Source organism: Diachasma alloeum, unplaced genomic scaffold (assembly GCF_001412515.2).
Source record: "Diachasma alloeum isolate Michigan unplaced genomic scaffold, Dall2.0 Dall_scaffold_00760, whole genome shotgun sequence".
NCBI lineage: Eukaryota > Metazoa > Arthropoda > Insecta > Hymenoptera > Braconidae > Diachasma > Diachasma alloeum.
In genome coordinates this window covers 48,424-71,783 of record NW_021680890.1, presented here as the reverse complement: position 1 = coordinate 71,783, position 23,360 = coordinate 48,424, and the positions used below count along the sequence as shown (strand labels likewise).

Here is a 23,360-nt window from a genome sequence, read left to right as displayed (position 1 = left end):
ATTCATTTCGAAAATTGGATGTATTTGTTTTGTTTCATCAGTTCACTTATGAAATCTTCCCAGAAGCAAATTAAAAATCAACATTCTTCGCTCCAAATGTCCGAGAATGCATAATAAATGAGTGTATGAAGATTATCACAAAACATTAACACAAAAGCGATTTTTTTAATTCATGCGGTTGTAATCACAGTGATGAAACGAGTGATGAATTGTTCATCGAAGTAACGTGGATTAAATGAAATCTATGAATGTAGCTCTGAGTATTTTTTTTACGGTCTTTTGAGTCCATTCGCATTCGTGCATTCGCACTACTATAGAACATAGGGGTAGCATGGGAAACCACAGGAAACCCATACCGGTACAGGCGATTACTCTATTAACAACCTCCCGCTCGCCGGAGCCTTCCATTGAAAAATACGGTTCCACGGGGAATCCAACTCACAACCTGTCGCACACTAGACCTGCGTCTAGCCCACTCGACCACCGGCGTCAGTAGTATTTTTTTTTATCCTTATTTTACGTCGCTTCGAGTCGGTTGAGTATATATTGCAATGATGATCGAGACTTTTAAAAATGGTTGGGTCTCACCATTCTACCCGACCGGGATTTGAACTTAGTAGCGATTTTTAGGAACTGGCAAGTTTTTGGGGAATATCTCGGAATCTTAAAGAGATTGAAAAATTTTGCTATCTCTCTTAGATTCCGAGATATTCATAAAAAACTGGCGAAAAGCCAAAATCGACTTGACCTAACGAAAACTCCAAAAAATTCTACTAAATTGTTAATTACTAATAGCAAAGTTAGTGATGGATTAATTCATGAGTTCACTTCCAGCCGAATTCTTCATCTTGAGGAGCTCCTCAATAAAGTCAAAATGATCTCCTGAAAAATGTTGGCCAGTGTTACTGGGAGAGGGGATGAAGGGCGGGGGGGGGAGGGTCCCGTGACCCCTGACCCGACGATGGGAACGTGGAAGCCGAAGAATCCGGCCGAAATATCCCCTGCGCCCGGAGCGTGCGACCAGGAGATGCCGATCTTTGAAGAATCTCCACCTTCTCATCTCCTCCGTCCTTTACCCACACTCGTTAATCCCCGGTATTCGAGGCTTATTCCATTCCTCCGCATCATTCTCTACCGAGAATTATCGAAAATTGAATCGTTCCTCGCTCATTCATTTTGCGAGTAATTCGTCAAGAGGGGAAATTAAGGATCTCGGAGGGATGAGGGGGGGAGAGATCTCCCAGGCGAATTTTCAAACCATTCGACAATAAATTTTATAATTAAAATGGAGGTTGTGACATCCTCAACTTTCCTGATCCACGGAGAGAAAAATTCAATAAAAATGACAAAAAAAAAATGTAAAAATTACGTTTCGAAACGTAATCGGCGAGCGAAGTAAAATTGAGTAAAAAGTGTGAGTCGGAACTGAAATTGAACGCCACGTTCGCTACGTCAATTCTACGATTTGTTCTGTAAAAATTAACCTCCCGTCTGATGACTCACCGTTGCGGGGACACCAAGTGGTTCCGTAATTTTTCCTCAACGCGATTGGGAAATTTTACAGAACGGAATGTAGACATAACTCACCAGCTTCATAAAAATTGCTGAACGTTCAAGAATTTTTGATTTTGGAGGCACAATAATTCGGCAAGTTTCTGTAAGATTTTACTTCTTCGGGAAAAATTACGTGACAATTTCGTACTTTGTTCGGTGATAAACCTGAAAATTCACTCAACGTTCACTCAGATTTCTTCTCTTCTCTTCCAATAAAAATTACCGGAAAATGATTCCCCATTGCGGATTACGTGAATTGTTCCGTAATTTTTACTGAATATATCTCTCCGTGTGAAATAAATAATTTATTGGAGACGCGATGAGTTCGATTGATTCATAAAACTATCTTAATTTCAAATAGCACAATAATACGTTGAATAATGCAATGTTGACGCTTGTTTAATACATTTACAATTCATTTTGTGAACCGATGGATTTATTTTTTAATGTTCTGAAGGGAAATAATAATCAATAATTAACAAACTAAATTCGTCAACTCATCAATTAATCCATTATCAACTTTTCTATCGATAATCAACAATTTAATAAAAAATTTTGAAGTTTTCTCTGGATCAAATTAATTGGTAATCGCCTAGATAATTGTTCTTGTGATACTCTTGATACGCTCATTCATCATGCATTCTCGTACATTTGGAGTGAAGGATGTTTGATTTTAATTTGCTTACGGGGAGATTTCAAAAATAAACTGGTGAAACGAGACGAATTAATTAGATTTTCAACTAATTAATTAGTTTCAACACTTCATCTGTCACTTGGAAATGCAAATGATTTTGAATCAATGATTTTAAAAAATGTAGGATGAATGTATTATGAATGGTAACGCGATGTCCCTACACTGAGAGAAATACGACAAAGTTTTCAAACAAGTCTTACTTGCACCAAGAAAATATTTTTTTGAAAATTATGGAAAAAGGATTTTTTTGTGCCAAACATTCAGAGACTGCACTGGAATGAAAAATTTTTGTCGCAAAAATGGATTTAGTAGTTGAAAAAAAAAAAATTACATTCTCTGTACACGCAAGAAATACTCCCATACGTATTTTGCTTCCGAAAAATCTTTGTTTTATGCGAAACAAGGCATAGTAGTTTTTCGTTTTGGCTGTCTAATTTATTACAGACAAGAAATGAACCCTTAAATAAAACTCAAATAGATATTTTCATCCTGAAAAGGCACCGTCTGGTGCGAATTATCCGCCTCTTGAGCCAAATATTTCGTTGCTGTCGAAAGCACAACAATTATTCATGTCTGAGACTTTCAAATTCGAACCAAACAAGACTTGTTTGAGAACGTGTTTGTGTTTCTCTCAGTGTAGGAATTCACCAAACACAGAAATTCCACCCGAATTTGCATCTCCCCATGAAGAATTCCACAAAAAAGGGGAAAAATGGAGGAAGGAATGATGGTGTCTGGAATGTGTAAATTCTCATGTACCCGATGTAATGGTAAGTAACTCGTAAAGAGGATGTACGAAGATCCCAGCCCCCCCCTCCCCCTCCATCGACATTTCGGTAAAGCACCGAGCGTGTCTCGCAATTACGCTAAAACTCGAGGAGGGACAATGCCATTGGTGGTGGGGCATTTGCGCGGGAAACCTCGAGGCCAATCGCCCCGCTACCTTCACCGCTGCCCGATCCCGTCCAACGGTGCAGGAGAATCATCCCAACCGCGGAAGAACTAGTCTATTTCAAGTCCTCGAGGTGTTCGCCGCATTTTTCATATTTTTGGGGAATCAATTTTTCACTCTTCGCAGATCACATTGAAGACAATTCTTAATTTAGCCAGGAATTTTTCATCTGTTGGAAAATTGTGATTGTGATGAGTTTTGGGTAGTAAAAAAAATTGTGGATGTGAAATATTGTGGATCTAATGTGAAAGAATTGATGAAGTGAGTTTTGCTTCCGAAGAAATGTCCCACTCTTACTCGAATTATCTGGACAAGCAGTGAGAAGCCATCGAGACACACCACATGGCAAATCAAGGGATTTTTATGACGAATAAAATGATTTTTTACTCGTGTCTCTGCGACTTTCAGTTCTCGAGAGGTTATCATTTGTGCAAGTAAGTAGCTCAAAACATTTGGTTCTGAGGGAGCGCGTGCACTGTGGGTTGCTCCTATCTATAAACGTCGGCATCCTGACAACTACGACTCGTAGATATGTGAGTTGAAAACCACTCTGTTATTTGCTATGCTAAATTCCCTACATTTGTTACACTGGAGGACTCGATGACTTCTCAATAGTTTTCGAAATATTTCAATTGACAGTGGGAGCGATATTGTAGCGATAGCGCGAAAGCACCTTTACTCGAGAGTGCATCCGTAGTGCATTTACACATGTCTGTGCACATCGTATTCCCTCCATGCGCAGTCGTCGACTGCGTAATTTCCGTTGGGCTTTTCGTTACATGAGATTTCCCAGGGATTATTTCACCACAAAATTTCAATAACGAGAGCTGAGATGTTGACACATGAAAAATAATAATTCTTGGACATTTAGATTTTTATGAAAGTAAAATTTTCACTGGAATTTGAATTCATGTGAGAGACAATACAAAATAAAGGATAAGAAAAATACGCAGTGCATGTACACATGACTGTGCGCATCGTATTCCCTCTATGCGCAGTCGTCGACTGCGCAACTTCCGTTGCGTCTTCCGTTACACGAGATATTTCAGGGATCTTCCATCACAAAACCCCATAAACCGAGAAAAAATCAGTTACAACCCTCGGAACACTCAAAATTTTATGATTTCAGACGGATCTCAGGATCTTTCCTGGAACCTCGGGATCAATTCCCCGTCTGATCCAGTCAAGATACAAATGAGAAAGTAAAGAGAGGGGGGGGGGATATGGGCGCGATAAAATTCACGTAGCGTGTACGATAATTCGCAGTCCGAGGAGATATAATTAAGCCCCCTGGCCTGGCTCTTATTGCCAGGTTCAAGCGTAAAAAAAAAATTTTGAAATACCATCGTCACAGGGTCAACGGGGTTAAGCATTATTCCCGCGGGGCCTGTGTGTCTGTGAGAGACAAATTCAATTTTTTTTTCATGTAGAGGGACGAATGCGGATTCATCTGTGAATTTCAAGGGTTTGAACGAAGTTTTTGGGAATTATCTCGATGAGGAAACGGTTTTTTCGGAAAAAACTTCGCAGAATATTTTTTGTGGAGAATTTTGTGAACCACAAAAAAAAATTTATATTTTTCTGTAAAATGAATAGTTTTCGAGATAAATGAGAAATAATGAAGGGAAATCGAAGCTGTTTGCACTCATTCTCATGATCACTTGGAATTCGATTTTCATTAGATCAGCCATTATCTTCAAAATGAGTGATTTTAGAAAAAAAAAAAAACATACCACGTTTGTTGTGGAAAATTTTACGAGCTACAAAACATTTTTTATGATATTTTCCAGTAAAATGAGCAGTTTTCGAGATAAATGAGAAATACTGAAGGAATACAAAGCTACTTTCATTTGTTTTCGTGATCTCACAAAATTCTATTTTCAGTCGTGAGCCATTATCTCCCCAACCAGTGATTTTAGAAGAAAATGTTATAGAACATTTGCTGTAGAGAATAAAATTTCCCACAAAAAATATTTGACACATTTTCATCTAGAGCTTCCCATTATCGAGATAAACCGCAAAAACAAAAAGATAGTTTGGATTTTCCAATTGACATTTTCATCAAACACACTTGAATCATGTTTTTCATCATTAATTGATGAAGGATGTCCCCCTGGTGGAAAGAATGAACTCGGTGGCAGGCTGTTCCGTGCCACAAGTGGTAAAATTCCCCGAGCCACCCCCGAGAATGGGCCAGCGCACGAGTGCCCACTTGCGCCCGAAGATATCCCTGACGTGGGTCCTCCGGGGCCAGCAGCACCCCGTCGACTCCGACCCCAACATCTTCGGGAAGAATGGACTCAGGTCTTCCAGGAACCACCTGAAACCCAATGACACCATGAAAACCGGTGATTTCACGAGGAATGGCATTGAAAAATTCGAAATGGTAATTATTCCCAACGAAATCCATCGCAAAGATTTTTACATTTCCCTAAATTCCGCATTATTTCGATACTGAACAGTTTTAGATGAAAAAATATTCCGCAATCTTTTGTAGAAAATTTAATTTTCTACAAAAAAAAATTCCAGACATTTTCCATTATCATAACTCATTACCGAGATAATTGCACTCGTAGAAAAAAAAAAGCAAAGGTAATTCATTGATTTTTTTGGAAAAGTTGAAAATTAAGTTGAGATTCATTCGAAAATATCTCTTTAACGAAGCGATATATCGATGAACATTATATGACATTTTTTCTAGGAAAATGAATTCTCTAAAAAAAATTGTTTGTGACATTTAACCGTAAAACGACTCCCTTTCGAGATAATTAGACATCGCCAATGCCATAAAAGTTGTCGCGTCTCTACAATGTCGTTGGTGAACCGCTATTCCCCAACGAGATATTTAAATACCTCTGATTGCAGTCGTTGGAGAGCGAGAGAGTAGCCAGCAGACAGCTGGAGAACTTCCTCAAGTGCAAAAACAAAGAGGCAACAAAGGAAAAAATGAAGAGGGCAATTTCCGAGCCGAGTTTAGTGCTGAGGGAGTCAACAACACCGAGTGTCCATGAAAAACATCGGCATCGGAGAGCCAGACGAACTCATAAAACGAGGAGAAACAGCAGATTTGGTTATGAGATCAATGACCTCGATTTATTCCTCACCAAGGTGATTAAATTAATGAATCTCTCAAGAGTCGAAAAATTGTTTAATTCGTGAAAAAATCTTGTTTATTATATTATCTCGATAACTATTCTTTTGAGGAGATTAAATTTCATAATCTTCAAAAATTTTTTGGCTATTTTTCTCTAAAATAATTAATTAACAAGATAATAATAATCCTCTTGCTAGTTGCGGTTTGAACGAATTCTTCGGATCGGACAAAATCCCGAGAAATCTCTGACACATTATCCACAATTCTTATCTCTAAAAAAAAATTTATCCCCAAGAGATGAGATGAGGTTCTAGGTCACAACAATAATTCAGGAAGAAAAAAATTGAAAACTTTATTTTCACCGAAAAAGGCACTAAACACAACATCAAAATCAATCAGATACTTTACGATTCTCTCCTAGTATTGTTTACACAGGCGATCAACGGATTAACATGAACACATTGCAAAAAAATGGCCCAATCATTCGTATCCATCTCAACTAACATTCGCTAGATAGGCCACAAGTAATACACGGAAAGAAAAATTCAATAAAAACTACAAAAAAAAAAAAACGTAAAAATTACGTTTTGAAACGTAATCCGCGAGCGAAGTAAAATTCAATAAAAAGTGTGAGTCGGAACTGAAATTGTTCGAATCGTCACGTAAATTCTACCATTTGTTCCGTAAAAATTAACCGCTGTGGGGACAACAAGTGGTTCCTTAATTTTTCCTCAACGCGATTGAGAAATTTAACGGAACGGAACGTAAAAATAACTCACCAGCTTCATAAAAATTGTTGAATGTTCAAGAATTTTTGATTTTGGTGGCACAATAAGTCGGTAAGTTTCTGTAAGATTTGACTTCTTAAAAATTACGTGACAATTTCGTACTTTGCTCGGTGATGAACCTCTGAAAATTCACTCAACGTTCACTCAGATTTCTTCTCTTTCATTCCTATAAAAATTACCGGAAAATGATTCCCCATTGCGGATTACATAAATTGTTCCATAATTTTTACTGAATATTTCTCTCGGTGTAGACCACAGCATCGATTTACAAAATTAGTACAAAACTTGAAAATTAATCCGATAAGTCACACGCTTCAGCCAAGCGTATTCTTCATCCAAACAGTAATTAGAAAAAAATGGGATGAATTTGTTTTGGGATGAATTAACCGGATATACCGTTTGTATCAGTCGCAGGGATAGGACACGAGGGGAAAGATTTTTCATTGAGTATGTCGAGAAGAAGTAATTTATGTTTATCCGAGAGGTTTTTTATAAGAGAGTATACTCTTGACAATTGATCTTGATAATTGATGATTGAGCATTGAAGAAAACGAAAAACGAATTTTTGGAAATTATTGGAAATTGATTTCTTTCATTGTTAATTACGGGAAAAATAATGGAATAAGAAACCGCTTGGAGCGGTTAATTAATGTTATCTAATTGATGCAGGCGTCGATAGAGAAGCCGGCGAACATCCCAGTGGTGATATCCTTTACATCCATGTTGTATCAGACGCAGGGAGGAATTCAGGACGAGATAGCTTTACCGTTGGGCACAGTAGTTAACGCTGTTTTTAAGAATCAAGCCTGGCTGTATGTGCAGACGCCCCATGGACAGGAGGGCTATGTGGGCTACTCGGCTTGCCTTCCTTTGGGCATCCTGCCCCAGCCCACACGAGGGCCTTGTTGGGAAAACACGAATGACGTGTTCCCTAGGCCATTGGGTAAATAAACTCATATCTTATCACTCCCCTTTTTTATTCGCCGGTGAAAACTGAAAAGGCAGGAAATAGAACGTGTCTCATCTCCTGATGTAAGGATTATTCATAAATTGAAAAGAAATCAAGAGGCAACGAAGGGGAAACTAGTTTGGAAGACGTTTTTGAGAGGGGAAAAACGAGTGCAAGTAATTCATGATTTTGAAATTGACACACCTGCCAACCATGATAACAGAATACCGTACTCACTGCCACAGTGACATGGTGAAATGGTAAAATGGACTGGGACCGCTTTTTATCGTTATTAGCTCAACATTAGCGGAGTAGAATCAAACGAATCCATTTTGCCCCATCTCTATTATTTATTAACTTTATTTTTCTGAAATCAGTGATTTCCAATCACTGAAATTACCCGAAATCTACTTCATTTCGAAATCATAGTGTCACACTCAATTATGGAGTGAGTAGCCCCTCAGGAAAATTTTATGGATGAAAATGTTCGTCTTTTCGTGATAAAGTTCATTTTGTGTATTGAACGTTGTCCCCTAGCTCTTACGGTTGTATCCATAAATTCAGAGAAAGTTGATTAAAAAGTGAGGAATGGAGTGGGAAAACGAAAAAAAAAACAAGTTTACAATCAATTTTTTATGAATATCTTGGGATTGAGGGGAGCTCCCTAGGTTCCAAATGTTCTCCCAATTATTTCCCTATCTCCCCTTGACTCTCAGACGTTGATCAAAAACTAAAATACAACAAGAAAAATCAATTTTAGAATTGATCAATCGAATCGTTTCGTAATTTTTACTCAATATTTCTCTCGTGGATCGTCAATCGATTTTCGCTGAATATTCAACGGCAAAATTCAACGGAGATGGCGAAATTTTGATAAAGACCTTTTTCGTGGCCCTTCAAATTCTCTACAAAGTCGGTCTTTACGAAAATTCTCCTGTCTCATGAGGGCAACGAGAGTCTACTGTAAACTGATAAAATTGAATTCACATCGGGGGAAAAAAATAACCGGAAAAATATCCTCGAGCATTTTTTGTTTGTTCACGCAGGCAACATGACGGACACTGAAAAACTCCGCGATGTCAGATCCGAGTGCGGTGTCCGCACGTCGAGACGCCGAAGGGGTTCCCGAACCACAGTGTCGGCCTGTGGTGAACGGAGCGTCGACCGCCTGTACCTCAGAGCAGCGGCCAACGCCAAGAAAGCCGGCCCTCGTCAGACCCTTCTGATCATCCACAACGACTACACACCCCACGAGAAGGACTCCATCGCCGTCTCCAAGGGAGACGTCGTTGCCCTCCTCAGCGACTCCACGCAGGACTGGTTCTGGGTGAGGTCCAGGGACGGAAGGGAGGGCTTCATCCCAGCGGTGGTCGCCGGTCACGGATTCTTATGAGGATTGGGTCCATGTTTAAAAAAACTTTGGTTAAAAAACCTCGTCAAAGAAACTTGGTCGGAACAACTTGATGAATAAAAAAATTTGAGGAAAAAAACATGAACTGTCGAAAAAAACTTGAAAACTTGAGGAAAATAATGGAGAAAAATACAAAAACTATCAACTTTCACCTTAAAATTCGTAACTAAAAATTGCAGGTGGATGTATCTTCGACAATGTTCGATACGGCTGTAATTATACGTGGATACGTCCATGGTCTTTCCTTTTTTTCTCAAATTACCTAGAAACTCCGTGTATTCGAATTTTCTGGAAACTCCTTGAATATTTCGAAATTTCAAGAATCTCGAAATGTTTAGAATTTTCTAGAATTCCCATAGATGGTGCTGCACATAAAGACTTTTTTCATAGACTTTTTTAAAGACTTTTTCATAGACGTATTCGCGTCAAAATGTGGCGGTTAGGTGTATATCGAAGAATAATAACTCGTGGTTTAGTAGAATTAAATCGGTGTTGTATTTAGCATGTTAGATGTGTTTACATCATAGAGTTTTAGAATTGGGGGCCACTGAGTTGGACTGATCTATTTGGTCGGGAGCGTGCTGGTTTAAATACCTTTTTCTGTACTGCTTCTCACGATTTCTCGTCTGGGAATTGGCGTTGGCGTCTGAGCCGAAGGCGAGCAACACTGACCAATCACACGTAGTAAAAATCCCCATCATCGCAGCAGCCCGGAAAAATACTATTGTTATGGAAGGTTCGAGAATTGTCAATGAATCATAGGAAAATTATTCATATTCAGGATTTTACCAGAAATCTATTTCATTCCTGAAATAATAAAGTTTCCGGAAGTTTAAACAATTCCAATTATTTACTTATAATCAACGAATGTTTAAAAATAATAAAATCAAGTTGAATTAACGAAAGGTTTACTTTCCCAAAGTTGATTTAACCAGGTTTTTTTGACCAAGTTTTTTTAAACGTGCTACCATGAGGATTATCAATGAATTGTAGATAATGAATTGTACAGAAAGCAATTATTTATTCAAAAAATTCGTTGTTCGCACTCATTTTATTTCATCCCTCGACGTTGTAAGCTGCTTTCTTGCGTCGACAGGCGTTGGGTCGGGGCCTGTAGGTGGGGGAGAACGGGAGGTACGACGTCCACCTCCACCTGGAAGACGAGATACAATTGAGATTGAAGGGGTTTTGTTGAGCCATTAAAGTCAATACATCTCCAATGAATTTGAATGAGACGAAACTTGAATTTTCGTCGAAGAACTCATGGTGAAAATTGAACATGACATACAATTCAATCTTCAATAGATTGAAAATTCAGACAAGTTATTGCTTGAATTTTCTAAATGTTCAAGGTTTTTCAGTGCAAGAATTCTACAGAAATGTCATGTAACTTTGTCGTTGTTAAAAATACCTTCGCAATAATTTCATTCCAATGGGAAAGTCAAAGGTATTGTACTCTGGCTCCCTGCCCTCATCCTCGGTAGCATCAAAATTCAGAGCCATCTCGTTCGCCCATTTGTCCAGTCCCCGTTCCTCAGACGTCCCTGGACCATCCAAATCGCGTTAAAAATTCCGGTAAATAAGGAAATAAAGTCTGAGGAATTTTTTTCAAATGTCAAGTCTACAGAGAAACAAAGTTTGATGAGGAAATTTTTTAAATTCTCAAGTCGAGTCTTACCCGGAATAAAATTATCGAGTACACAGCCGGTTACACCTCCAACGAGAATTGTCGTGCTAAGTAGCACGGTTATCACACCATCTGCCACGTCGTTGCCGGTCTGAATGACATTTGGATTTTTAATCATCCATTTAGAGAGTACCTGAGAGGCGAATGAAAGTTAATGAAACGCGCAATCTTGAGGTTTTATCTCCAGAAGCCATTTATTCACTGTTATTTATCTATTTTTTCATCTTTTATTTTGCATCGTGTTTCTTACCATCGGGAAGAATATGGAAAAGCCGAGGATGTACAGATTCCTCGAGGAATTCAAGTCCACATATTGTAATGCAGACAGACCTATAAAGAATTCAAATTCCGGTGAAAATTTTATTTTCATATAAATGTAAATGTTCAAGTATCATTATTTTTCATGTGTTAACATCTCAGCTCTCTTTATCGAAATTTTGTGGTGGAGGAATAAAACCTCATGGAAAATTTCATGTAAGTTGCGGAAGTTGCACAGTCGACGACTGCTAAACTGCTAAATGAATGAAAACGTCTCGAGAACTGTAAGTCACAGAGACACGAGTATTTCCCGAGATAGTTGCCGAGATATTTCAAGTGCGAGTGGGACTTTTCTCTGGAAATAAAATGAACGAGGACTGTGGAATAACAGGATTTGTCCTCAATTTACCAAAGGCGCAGATGATCCCGAACATAACGCAGAATATTCCCCCAACAATGGGCTCAGGAATGATGATGAAAACCGCCCCGAACTTGCTGATGAGGCCCTGGAGAATCATGAGGACGCAGGCCCACTGGATGACCCTCCTGCTCCCGACTTTAGTCACTCCGATGGTTCCCACGTTCTCGCCGAAGGTGTTCGTCCCATTTCCACTCCCCCAGAGACCAGCGAGGACTGTTCCCAAGCCCTCGAAGGCAATCCCACGGTTGATTGCATGCACAGGAGGTGGTGGAGCTCCTAAAAAAGCAATATAAAAAAGAAAATCATTTCTTCTCCTTTCTCCTTGAATGGACAAGTTCGCCTGCCCCTGGATAACAAACATTTTTTTCAAAGAATTTCCTCATCTACAAAAGATATTTTTCGAGTTTTCCCCGTAACTAAATGTCGAATTGAAAAATTGAAGAAACAAGAAAAACAAGTGAACAATTGCCTTTTTTTATTTATTTTATAAATGAATACAGTTATTGTTGCTAATAAATTACCAGTTTTTTAGGACTATTATCATATTGGTCTGTTTTTAATGAATATCTCGGAATCTAAGGGTGATGGCAATTTTTTTGTAATAACCTTTTTTGTGGAGTGAATTGAGAGCTACAAAAAAGATTGTAATAAAAATTGCGCTATTTCTCTTAGATTATAGATTCGGAGATATATTTCTCGAGAACTCAGCGAAGAGCAAAGTGGAATTAAACCGGTTTACTGCTTCGCTACTGAATTCCTCTCCCCTGTGGTTACCAAGAAATGTTTAGAAATAATTGAAAAGATATATAAAGAAGTTATTAAATATTTTTAATTTCAAAGGAGAGCTTGAGCGTCCGAGAAGAGAATTAGGGGGAAACGAGCAACGAGTCTACTGTATTCATGAAAAAATTAATGAAATTCGATTGATCCCTTTCAAGAAAGAATTTTTCGGAAATAAAAATAGTATCCCTGAATAGTTGTACTCGCCACACATTCTCGAAGTAGTTGGATAGTAACTAATGGACTCAACAGTACAGGCCAGTACACCAGCGAGCATCCCCAAGACCCCAGATAACGAGACAGTGGGCATTCCCCACTGGCCGGGATACGGCACACGGAACCAGGGAGAATCGCTGATGATCCTGATTTTCGTGTCTGTGCGACCGGGATGACCGAACGGAAGAGTATCAGTGACGGTCAGAATTCCACAGATTATCCACATAACGACAATCGTCAGTAATACCTAGAGTGATCTCCAAAATTGGAATGAATATTCCATCCGACAAAGAAGGAGAATAAATTTTTAATAATTAATAATTTTTCAATAATTTAAGGGGGAGAATTTCTCACTGGAAATAGTTTGAAGAGATAAAACCAGATAATTTTCAGGCCCTCGCCCTTTCTGTACACGATGAAAGGGCATCGGATCTCCACCAGCAGTTGCGAGTACAGGGTGAGCATCAAAATGGTCCTGAAAATGAGTGAAATTTTGCACAATTTGAGATATTAATTATGAAGAAGAAATGTTAGGGAGTAATGACTGTAAATCAGAAATGGATGTTACCCGGCGGCAATGCCCCAATGCTGCGAAGCAGTCTCCGCCGCATTCTCAAATAAGGACAGCCCAACCAGAGCTACTGTTGGGGTGATCGTCAGCGGTGTTATGAACTTGAGTAAGTCCCCCACGATGCCGAAGAACCCGATGAAGACTTGAAATAGTGCGGAGACTGCGATTGCCCCCGACAACTCTCGCATCCGGATTTGCCACAGCTCCGTGCGCTCCTCGGAGCTCATGGCTGACAACTCCGTTTCGGGGGGACACTTCCACTGCGGCAAATTCAGAATGGCGAGGGTCGGTACTAGGAACGATATCGTTCCACCCTGAACCAGTGGAAGTCTGCAGGATAGAAAATCCAACTGTAATTAGTGGAACACGTTGTCAAACAAGTCTTGTTTGGGCCAACAAAATCGCTAGTTGAAAATTGCCAAAAAAAAACATTTCGGCTGACAGCCGATTTTTCTAACGTTGAAAAAATCATTAATCGCAATAGTTTCGGCAGAAAAAATTTTCCTTATATACGGGCTTTTATGAAATTTGTGTTGAAATTGATAATTTACCTACTAGAAAACTCTAAAGTAAAAGGTAATGTGTAAAATCATACTGAATCCAGTGGCCAGAGAAAAGTGAAGGTCAGCACGGAAAAATAAGTTGAACCCGTTGAGAAAAAATAATAATTGAGAAAATTGCCTGCATCCGAAGATGGTCTGGGCGAGTGTCACGAGTCCCGTAACGAAGATCATCGTCGAGATGATGTAGCTGCGAGAGGGATCATCCTCAGCCATGCACAAAGCAGGAGTCAGGATGAAGGGAATCGACACGATGGCCCCTATCATCGTCAAGTAGTGCTGCAAATCGTGAATTAAAACCCGCATTCATTCTCATTAAAAACGATTTAAAAAATCATTATCTTATCAAACAATAAAAGTCCGTCACATTGGAGAAACTTCGGCTTGGATTTACCTGAACCGCCATAAAAAGACACAGATACCATGGAGGAACGTCATCAATTCCGTACGTCAAGTCTGGATTCCTCAATTTTTTAATCTCCCCGGATTTATTTACCTCCTCGTGATTTCCGATTGACTGAAATTATTAAAACCTTCTCTAAGAGACTGTTCGTAGTTTAATATACTGTATACTGTATGTGTTTCATCACTTGTGCGTAAACTAAAATTTTACGCATTCTTCCTTTTTGCGTGCGCAAAAAGCCACTTTCCACACATCGTGATAAAAACAGTCCCGACTCGATACTCGTGAAAAAGTGTTCTTTTATCTTTGGGAGGGTAGCACTCAAATATAGTATATGTATTGTGTTACATAATAATATAATAAAAAGTGCACTTTTCACACAGGTGTCATAAAAAGTGTTTTTTTATCCGTGAGAAATTTTAGTATATTTCGCGTCGAGTGCCACTGGGGTTTTCAACAAGTGTGAGGTTGGCATGCCGACCTCACACTTGTGCCAATCACCCGAGTCGAAAACCCCTGTGGCACTAGGCGCGAACGATATTTTTCCGTAGTGAATTTCACTTTTACCAATTTGGGAAAGGGTCAATACCAATCCCCCAACCCCCGGGAAAAGTGAAGGTCAGCACACGGAAAAATACTTTTCCCCACTAGCATCGAAATATACTATTTTACTGTTAGTTAATCTGTCAAAAAGTTTTTATCTCAATATTGAGAGATATTTAAAAATTTATTTGCATTTGCTAATGTATGTAACCTGTTTTGTATTCCTGTGAATATTCTACGGGGCAATGGGGAAGGAACAAAATGTAAAACCCCGAGAGGGTATACATCCAGACTATCAAATAAAATCATTAAAACATCAAATCATTAAACATTCTTTGTCATTTATGAAACTCAAATTCCGACGTTTAAATGGTGTTTGTATGCATAACGAGTCATTATTGGTGATAAGGCGTAAAATTACTGTGGAAACTTGATGTGTTGTTAAATACAAAGTCAACAAGAAATATTCCTTTCACAGTAGTTCTGCTTCAATACTTGGAAAATTTCTAATTTTTTCCCATTAAAAAAATTCAACACCAACAAATAAAGCATAAATAACGATAAAAAATCCTATTCTCATTAAATGAAATATCGATAAAAAGTATAATCATCGTTGATTAATTCATTAATCCTTCAATTTCACTTCCAAAAATTCATTTCCACTTAAATAAAAAAAATAAACAACCAAGCCGAATTATCGTTAAAAATTCCACAACTCGATTTTTCAAATAGAAGATTTGACAAGCGAGCCAATAATAAAAATTGACCTTGACAAAGAATTCAATACAATCGCCCATAAAAATATCTCTGAAAATGATCTGAAAAAAATTCATGTTTAATTCAATGGCATGTGAAAATGCATCAGTACCAATGATATTTAGTGCCTGCCAATTCATTACGTAATGTAATCTGAATATAAAAATCGGACTGATCTCTTATTAGACAATATGGTGCAACATATCCCGTCTTAATTATAATTTCTAATTGATTAGTCATGATTAGGCCTTGATATGAGGATCGAGCACGTGCACGCTGTTAATTGAAAATTATTTCTCATTGTTACTCACAACTTCGGTTAATTCCATTATTTGCGCTGATTTTTTCACTTGCACTCGCGCTTAAAATTCATTTGATGAATTTAATGAGGATAATTAATTCATTTATTCTATGAAATTAAATTAATTCAGTTTAATTTAACGGAATTTAACTTGGCTAATTTAATTTAATTTAATGTAAAATAGAATGGGTATGGGGAATTTGGAATAATTGACCTGCAAGCGTTCAGTTCGAGTCGAGGAGTTAAATACTTTTTATTATTTGTTTTGGTTCAATTGGTAGGAATTGACGACAATTGAGGAGTCGAGGAGCGAACGTGTTAATCCCTCGCCAAGAAAAGCACAACAGACAGGGAAGCGATGCCAACACGAGTTTCATGTACACAATATACGGAATGGGCGAGTTACACGTACCATGTTCTTCATATTGCATTCTAATTTTTCACGCGTTTTTAGTTTTTGTTTTTTCATTTTTCCATGAATCCAGAGTTAACTCTGGGCTGATTGATTGGGCTGCAAGTTTTCATATTCAGGAGAGCTTTGTCCTAAATTGTTAGCTTCACAACTCTGTTAAGAGTGAAGAAACCTCAAATGGAAGTTTTTTTCTATTTCCTTTTCAATTAAATCTGACGGCTACAGTTTCAATTTTACAAAAAAAATGTTACATAGATTTTTTAAAGAAAAATCCTGAATTTCCCAAAGAAAAATGTCAATTTTTTGGTTTCATAAATCCTTGATCTTTAAAATCGACTCAAAATTCTTGTTAGAGATGGATGAATTGATTTTTTACATTCAGAAATTTCTTCGAAATTATGCGTAAATTTGTTGTTCTACCATGCACATCGTATTGAAAATCAATTTCTTCCTTCCAAAGAACATTTTTTCACGCATTCATCTAAAATTTTAAATTGGAACTCCCGATATAAATTGAGTAATTTCATGATAACCAACAACATATTTAAGGTTTTCTTTCCAACAAAAGCACGATTGTGGGCAACGATTAGAGAATGAACAAAGGCAATTGTGCGAAATGACTTTTCGACTCTTTAAAAATAATTTTATACTGTCGGCAAACGCAGAGTTCTGATTAAATAGTGACACTTGTAATAAGTCGATCTCTAAACTGTTCCATAAGGTTCTCATAAATAATAAAACATTAAAATATAAGTTTAACTAGACGAATTTATTCACACAATTTACTTTATATAAATTGGCCTCGATGGGTCTCGATTCAATTAGGATATAGCCTCTGGAGAATTATCTTACACTTTTTATTCTATGCTTCTCTGGTTAATAGAATGAGAAGAATAGGGAAGATCATTAGGAGGCGATAATGAAGAAGTGGTGAATCGTTGATGAGATTAATTGCCGAAATAAGAGCAGGTGATGAGGCCATGAAAAAAATTAGATTTATTGATTGAGGCAACATAGTATTCGCAAGTGTGAATCAAGAGAATTAATGAATTAATTAATTGTAGTCGCTGTGATGAATTTTGTTTCCAGCAAATGATGGCTGCATGACATTATAACACCACCGCCATCCTGAACATATAGTTGAATTTTCATAAAGATTGGCGATGGTAGACCCTTTCTCAACATTTACTCAACAAACGCATGAAGTCGTTAATATGACAGTGATCAAAATGTCTCGATCTCTTCCTTCTTGAATCGATCAGGAGTTTCACAGCCTTGCTAGCTAACTTCATAACTGCTGCATTGATGTTAGCACTGGGCAGTCTCGGAATCACTGACGTATCCACGACGTACAAATTCCTCGTGTTATAGACCCTGCGAGTAAAAAATCAGATTGATTCATTAATCAAATTATCGAAAATCATAAAGAAAAAATAAAGAATTAAAACTAAAATTTCCCTTCATTTCTTTCTTTTTGGGAATAAAACGAGAATTTACAACATTCAAGCAAAAGTGATGAAATACCTGAAATTCTTATCAACAACTTTTCCAATGCTGCAAGTGCCAGCAGGATGATAAGACGTCAGAGTTAAATGACGAATGTAGCATTCCCAATAATTCCTCCCACCAAACTCGTAGTCCTCACAGCCTGGAAACTTTCTCCTGTTCATTTCGGCCCCTAGAGTCTTCATTGATTTTGTATTCACCAATTCCTCGACGAGCATTAGACCTTTGAAGAATAAATAATGAAACAAGCAGGGCTTCGAGCTGCCTATCCGACAGAAGGCATGTGCCCATTACTTTTTGCGTTATTAGTTCTTTTCTTCTTTTTATTTCTAATAGGAGGACTAATTCAAACCGTAACCATATGCTGCAGGATTTCCACAGGAAGATATTCAACTTTTTAATTAAATAGAACGATTTATACAAAAGGTTAAATATCTTCCAAACTGCCTACCATATTGTAGATACCAGCCTTCTACATTGTAAGAGGCTGCTATAATCATACCAAATTTCAACTTGCTCTCTTTATTTATTTTTTTTTTCTTTCAAATTACAGCGCGTACAAGAATGAAAATTTTGATTTCAGATTTTTATCCACATTATTTCACATTATTCACATTAAAATATTTACGAAATTCGTAATCATGTTATTTTAGGCTCTTTACCATCTATCAACGTAGCAACGTCTTCCTCCTGGGATAAATAATTGGGGTTTATCAGAGGGTCATCCTCAGGGTTTTTGCTTCTGAGTTTTATCTCGCCAGTGCTTTTTGGATGAAGCAGAACTGGAGCGAGAGTTATTCCTGTTTTGTGTGCGAGGGGAGAGAAATATTCACCAAAAACCTGTCAACAATTATATTAAGGGCAAAATACTCATGAAAGTGATTTTCAGGAAGAATTGTCCTTTTCGTCACTCATATTATCTCAAATTAATTACCTCATCAGAAATTCCCATATATTTTCTCAATTGTGCGCCATTATCTTGGGATATCCCCACGGGCATCACCATCAACTGAACATCTGGATGATTATTTGTATTATTTATTGACCTTGTGTGGAGAGTTCCCACGACTTCCAATCCCGTTGATGTCCACGGTCCTGCATGAATTATGAAATTGATTTGGAAATTGTAAATTTTCTCAAAAAGCAAAGGAGATCTTGATTCATGATCAATTCAATTTAATTCATTTATATAAAATAATAATTTAAAAAAATTTATTTATAGTCATTGCATTTATCAAAGGCTTCAGGCATGTCAATAACCCATACAAGGCACTCATTTTCTCTCACTGCATCACAAATGTCCATTTATATCTAATTATAATTAGCATCGCCCTCTATTTGAATCCTTGTTTATTTTTTTCTCAAGTTAGTATTGTAAGGATTTTTATAACAAGTCGATACATAATAATTTATAATAAAAAAAAGTTCCTTCACCTTCTCCCAAGAGGAAATATCTCAAAGCAGATGTTGGCTTCAACAGTTCAGTTATACTGACTGATAAACTAGAGTTCAGAGTGACTAAATCAATTCCTGTCAATACGTGATCAATTAAATTTTCACCCACTGGTAGATCGTTGATAACATGAATCTGTAATGAGAAAATTGAAAAAAAATTTCCTTAAAAAATCGAATAAAAAAATGAAATTTAATTGAATTCATTCATTCAATTAAATTAATCAAAATTAGAAAAATGAGACTTAAAATTTTGATTTAATGATGAAATAAATTTAATTCTAGAATCCTTTTGTAAACTAATTCCACTAATTTTCGCAACATTCCCGAAATAATCTCCACATAATTATTTTATCTACTAAAAATTGTTAACTTTTAGTTCTTCAAGATGATTTCTAGGTCCAATTCCAGACAGCATCAACAGTTTAGGGGTTCCAACAGCCCCAGCACTAACAATTATTCCAGCCTCAGCCGTCACAACATATTTCCTATCGTGTTTTCTGAATGATATCCCTCGAGCCTCAGCATTAAAGCCAAAAATTATCTGAGTGAAATGGAAAAACAGACAAAAAAAATTAGTTTACCAGCCATCAATTAAAATAACTAACTATTGCACAGTGTCAATCACCTTTTCAACCTGTGCATGGGTTATAACATCGAGTCCCTTCCCGAGTCTCTCCTTCGTCAGTAATCTGTCAGTACTCCATCGAGCTCCATTAGCCATCACCACAGGCACTCTCTTGAAATCATTCAAACGATTTTTATATTTTTTTTTACTAGATAATTCTGATATCCCTTCCAGGATGGCGTCAGCAAGGGCAGAGGTCCACCTGAGTTTCGCAGGAATGAATATTTCCTCAATCTTAAAATCTATTTGACAAAAAAAATGTTTTAAATGTTTTAATCTCCGTTCTTGTAAAAAAAAAATAAATGAAACATTTTCGGTCAGCAATCGATTTCACCAAGCTTATGGTGGACTCAGGAATTTATTTATTACAAGTTTATCTTAGCTTGGAATAATTTATTCCTCAAGATTTTTCTCAATTTCCATTGTCAGAAAATATTTAGAGGATAAGATATTTGTCAGAATGCATCTGAAAAAAATTATTAATGAAATGATAAAACAGTTGATGTAATTATCGATTAATTTATACCATTACCATTATAATCAGGAAACCAATCTCGGTAGTCTTCTGGATGTCCTTCAACATAAGCCATGCTGTTGAGTCTACTAGAGCCTCCTAGGATTCTTCCTCTAGGCCAATTACTCACCTGAAATAATTAACAAGAATAAATGAAGGTAATAACGTAGCATTGTGTGAATTTGTTATTCAGTCTGCGAATTTACCATGAATAAAATATTGGATTTTCAATGAATTATCATTGAAAAATTCCTCAAAAGGAAAATGTTACTAAATTAATTATTCTAGTTGATAAAAAGACTAATTGATACCCAAAAATCAATAATTTATTATAAAAGAGAAGAGAAAATCCCATTCCCATCAACTGGACCCACGATTTCCCATTTTCATCAGTCATTATCATCTGAAAAATATCAATTATCCTGATAAATTATCAGGAATCATCAACAATAAAAATAATGTCCTTTACATTATTTATCAAGCCCTTGCAGGCATGGAGCTGAGGAACAGTTCTGAACTGCCAGTCGTAAGGGGTTCGTTGTAACGTCGGTGATAAGGCAGGAATGTCAGCAAATGGAGGTGGTGGACCCCCAGCTTCCACCAGCAGAACTCTTTCTCCTGCATCCGTCAGTTTAGCTGCTATTATCGACCCTGCACTTCCAGCTCCAACTGAATAATCAGAGGAAATTAAATCTATTTCAATCAATTCAGAACATTTTCCTAGTTCTCGAGAAAAAAACAATTTTTGAAAAATTTAAAAAATTAATAAATTAATTAAATTACAATTAATGGTGATTGATAGGGTTCAACAATACCTACATTTAAGAAAAAAAACTATTCAATGCCATCAATTCATTAGCGAACAATCAATTATTTGAAATAATAATAATTCCTTTCAGTAAAATATAATAATAGTTTTTAATATTAGTTGCCGTGATAAGGACGGTGGCGATATTATTATTATTATTATTTCACTCGTAAATGAGATCGCTGAATGATCCTCGAGGGCTCCGACTTCACCTCAAAGACCGCTCAGCAAACTTCTCCTAATCGCTCTGCAATAGTGCTCCCTCTGACCAGAGAGTGAGCTCTACTGCAGTCCAGAATCATGCTGCCTAAGTAGACGAAGGGACCCAAGGATGACAGCCTTCTGCATTTGGCCAGTTAATATGAAGGCTTTACGCCTACAAGCCCGGGTGATTTCGAGTACGGATATGAAAGACTGCTTCATTCCCCCCAGAGAGCCAATAATAAGGACAACCAATTTTACTCTGAAGCCCCGGTTCAGTTGACGTAGTTTAAACAGGAGTAGTTGATACTTGAGCCGCTTGTTCTCTTCCGAGCGAACTCGATGACATGGATAATTTTGTCATTGGAATCGAAAAGGACAATGTCAGGTTTGGGTGCAGCGATAAGGCTGACAGTTACGAATGAGAAGTATTATTATTATATTAAAGAAGGGAATTTATATAGCATTCCACATTTTTGTGACGTCATAGGAAATTATTGGATGGGATTTGAATGAGGTAGGAGGGGAACTGGCATTATTCTCAATATGAATAACCAGAAATTTTTCTTACAGAAGACAATGAATAGTCAATTATTATAATTATAATTATATAATAATAGTAATAATAATTCTTTTCAGTAAAATACAATAATAGTTTTTTTTACATACCTAAGAACACGGTCTAAAAATTGCATTTTCAGACTTTTAGGAGTATAATGGGTATAACACGATGTAACACGAAAAATCCAAAAGATGAATTTGAACGATTACAATACTTCCATTCGGAAGCAAAAATTATAAATAAATTAAAAAATTGTACCAATTATGAAATTATAAATTTTCTCCTCAGGTACATCATTGACGATTGAGTCGAAATGAACATTCATGTGATGAGAAATCTCCAGAAATCGGGAGAATAAAAATGTCAGAACTGGAAATGTCAGGAAGGCGATGCGTTTGGCAAGGGAGTCCATGGCTATTTCTTCATTCTAGCACTGAATCGTGATCATTCCCTAGTTCTCTGCATTTTCAACTGAAATTAAAGGATCATTGAAGAGTAATTAATTGATTCATTAATTGACAGACTGATGATGCATGATAATGTGATTCAGGACCTAATTACCCTTGATGACAAGCCAGAAGAGGGGTTTATGCAGGGTTTTATGTTTTTGATAAGACATAACCTCATTGTCAATTGACTTTGAACAAACATAACTTTAAAAATGGGATGAAGAAAACAATTTTTGGATTCTGAAAATCCTTTTTCTGTTTAATAAACTCAATTTCTCAGGAATTGCAATTGAATTTTTGAAAATTCACGAGGGATATTCATTTAATAAGACATAACCTAATTGTCAATTGTCTTTAAACGCTTTAAACAAATACAGTCATACATACTATTACCAGTCGACAGGTCTAGTGCAGCGGCACGGCATGATAGAGGAAGGTAATCTCTCAAGTGTCCCCAAAAAGTATTTTCTACCGATGACACGAGACATCGGTTCAGTAGTTACATTCCTCCCCTCTTCCAGATCCTATGTTCCATGTTCCCTTTCCCCTTGCTGCTCAATTCCCCTACCATTTTTCTAATGGAAATTATATTTTTTACATTAATTATATTATTAAACTATACACGTTTGATTACAGTTATATGAAAATATAAAATATTGTAAAAAGAAGTGAAGTTCGGGAAACGCATTGAGAATTTTATTTATTTCTCATTATCATAACTATTGTTACATATATTAACAGAGATGGGTTAATAGTATTTGTAGCCACGAGCGGATATAATGGAACGGCGAGGGGCGGAGGGGACTGACTCGCGAGAGACAGCAACAGCAACCGAGCAGGTAGCAGAGAGGGGGAAGAAGTTCGACCGTAGAGCCATCTTACACAATCTC

At 37.1% G+C, this 23,360-nt stretch overlaps 3 protein-coding genes across 5 annotated transcripts; 1 reads left to right on the top strand and 2 right to left on the bottom strand.

Moving 5' to 3' along the window:
* The first annotated feature begins 5,388 nt into the window (after positions 1 to 5,388).
* On the top strand, positions 5,389 to 9,424 carry LOC107044574. Its single transcript, XM_015266503.1, has 4 exons — positions 5,389 to 5,586; positions 6,066 to 6,308; positions 7,752 to 8,025; positions 9,078 to 9,424. Exons 1-4 carry the CDS (start codon positions 5,389 to 5,391, stop codon positions 9,422 to 9,424), a joined length of 1,062 nt encoding a protein of 353 aa, XP_015121989.1.
* Positions 9,425 to 10,443: 1,019 nt separating this feature from the next.
* Positions 10,444 to 16,292, bottom strand: LOC107044546 (solute carrier family 23 member 2). Of its 2 annotated transcripts, XM_015266463.1 has the most exons (11): positions 15,949 to 16,292; positions 14,330 to 14,452; positions 14,057 to 14,214; positions 13,373 to 13,705; positions 13,159 to 13,279; positions 12,796 to 13,051; positions 11,797 to 12,084; positions 11,380 to 11,459; positions 11,121 to 11,262; positions 10,854 to 10,986; positions 10,444 to 10,595 (listed from the first exon to the last, which is right to left on the bottom strand). In XM_015266463.1, the coding sequence occupies exons 1-11, from the start codon at positions 15,964 to 15,966 to the stop codon at positions 10,499 to 10,501; spliced, it is 1,749 nt and encodes a 582-aa protein (XP_015121949.1). In that variant the 5' UTR covers positions 15,967 to 16,292; the 3' UTR covers positions 10,444 to 10,498. The 2 variants fall into 2 exon arrangements, with proteins under 2 accessions (XP_015121949.1, XP_015121950.1); XM_015266464.1 differs by lacking the exon at positions 10,444 to 10,595 and having other exon boundaries at positions 10,858 to 11,036.
* Positions 16,293 to 17,100: 808 nt separating this feature from the next.
* On the bottom strand, positions 17,101 to 23,274 carry LOC107044609 (glucose dehydrogenase [FAD, quinone]). Of its 2 annotated transcripts, XM_015266554.2 has the most exons (12): positions 23,105 to 23,274; positions 22,858 to 23,045; positions 22,280 to 22,492; positions 20,920 to 21,119; positions 20,469 to 20,580; positions 19,937 to 20,178; positions 19,682 to 19,852; positions 19,291 to 19,444; positions 18,791 to 18,951; positions 18,519 to 18,696; positions 17,875 to 18,079; positions 17,101 to 17,724 (listed from the first exon to the last, which is right to left on the bottom strand). In XM_015266554.2, exons 3-12 carry the CDS (start codon positions 22,431 to 22,433, stop codon positions 17,529 to 17,531), a joined length of 1,773 nt encoding a protein of 590 aa, XP_015122040.1. In that variant the 5' UTR covers positions 22,434 to 22,492; positions 22,858 to 23,045; positions 23,105 to 23,274; the 3' UTR covers positions 17,101 to 17,528. The 2 variants fall into 2 exon arrangements, with proteins under 2 accessions (XP_015122040.1, XP_015122039.1); XM_015266553.2 differs by having other exon boundaries at positions 22,858 to 23,274.
* Between the last annotated feature and the right edge of the window lie 86 nt (positions 23,275 to 23,360).

Coding starts and splice junctions, on each gene's coding strand:
- LOC107044546 (XM_015266463.1), bottom strand. Junction 13,280..13,372: donor CATTGGGGCATTGCCGCCGG/GTAACATCCATT, acceptor ACTCATTTTCAG/GACCATTTTGATGCTCACCC. Junction 11,460..11,796: donor CGGGATCATCTGCGCCTTTG/GTAAATTGAGGA, acceptor AATTCTTTATAG/GTCTGTCTGCATTACAATAT.
- LOC107044609 (XM_015266553.2), bottom strand. CDS start 22,433: ATGGACTCCCTTGCCAAACGCATCGCCTTCCTGACATTTCCAGTTCTG. Junction 21,120..22,279: donor AATTTATAATTTCATAATTG/GTACAATTTTTT, acceptor CTGATTATTCAG/TTGGAGCTGGAAGTGCAGGG. Junction 20,179..20,468: donor TTGGTTTCCTGATTATAATG/GTAATGGTATAA, acceptor TTTGTCAAATAG/ATTTTAAGATTGAGGAAATA.
- LOC107044574 (XM_015266503.1), top strand. CDS start 5,389: ATGGGCCAGCGCACGAGTGCCCACTTGCGCCCGAAGATATCCCTGACG. Junction 5,587..6,065: donor GCATTGAAAAATTCGAAATG/GTAATTATTCCC, acceptor CTCTGATTGCAG/TCGTTGGAGAGCGAGAGAGT. Junction 6,309..7,751: donor TCGATTTATTCCTCACCAAG/GTGATTAAATTA, acceptor TAATTGATGCAG/GCGTCGATAGAGAAGCCGGC.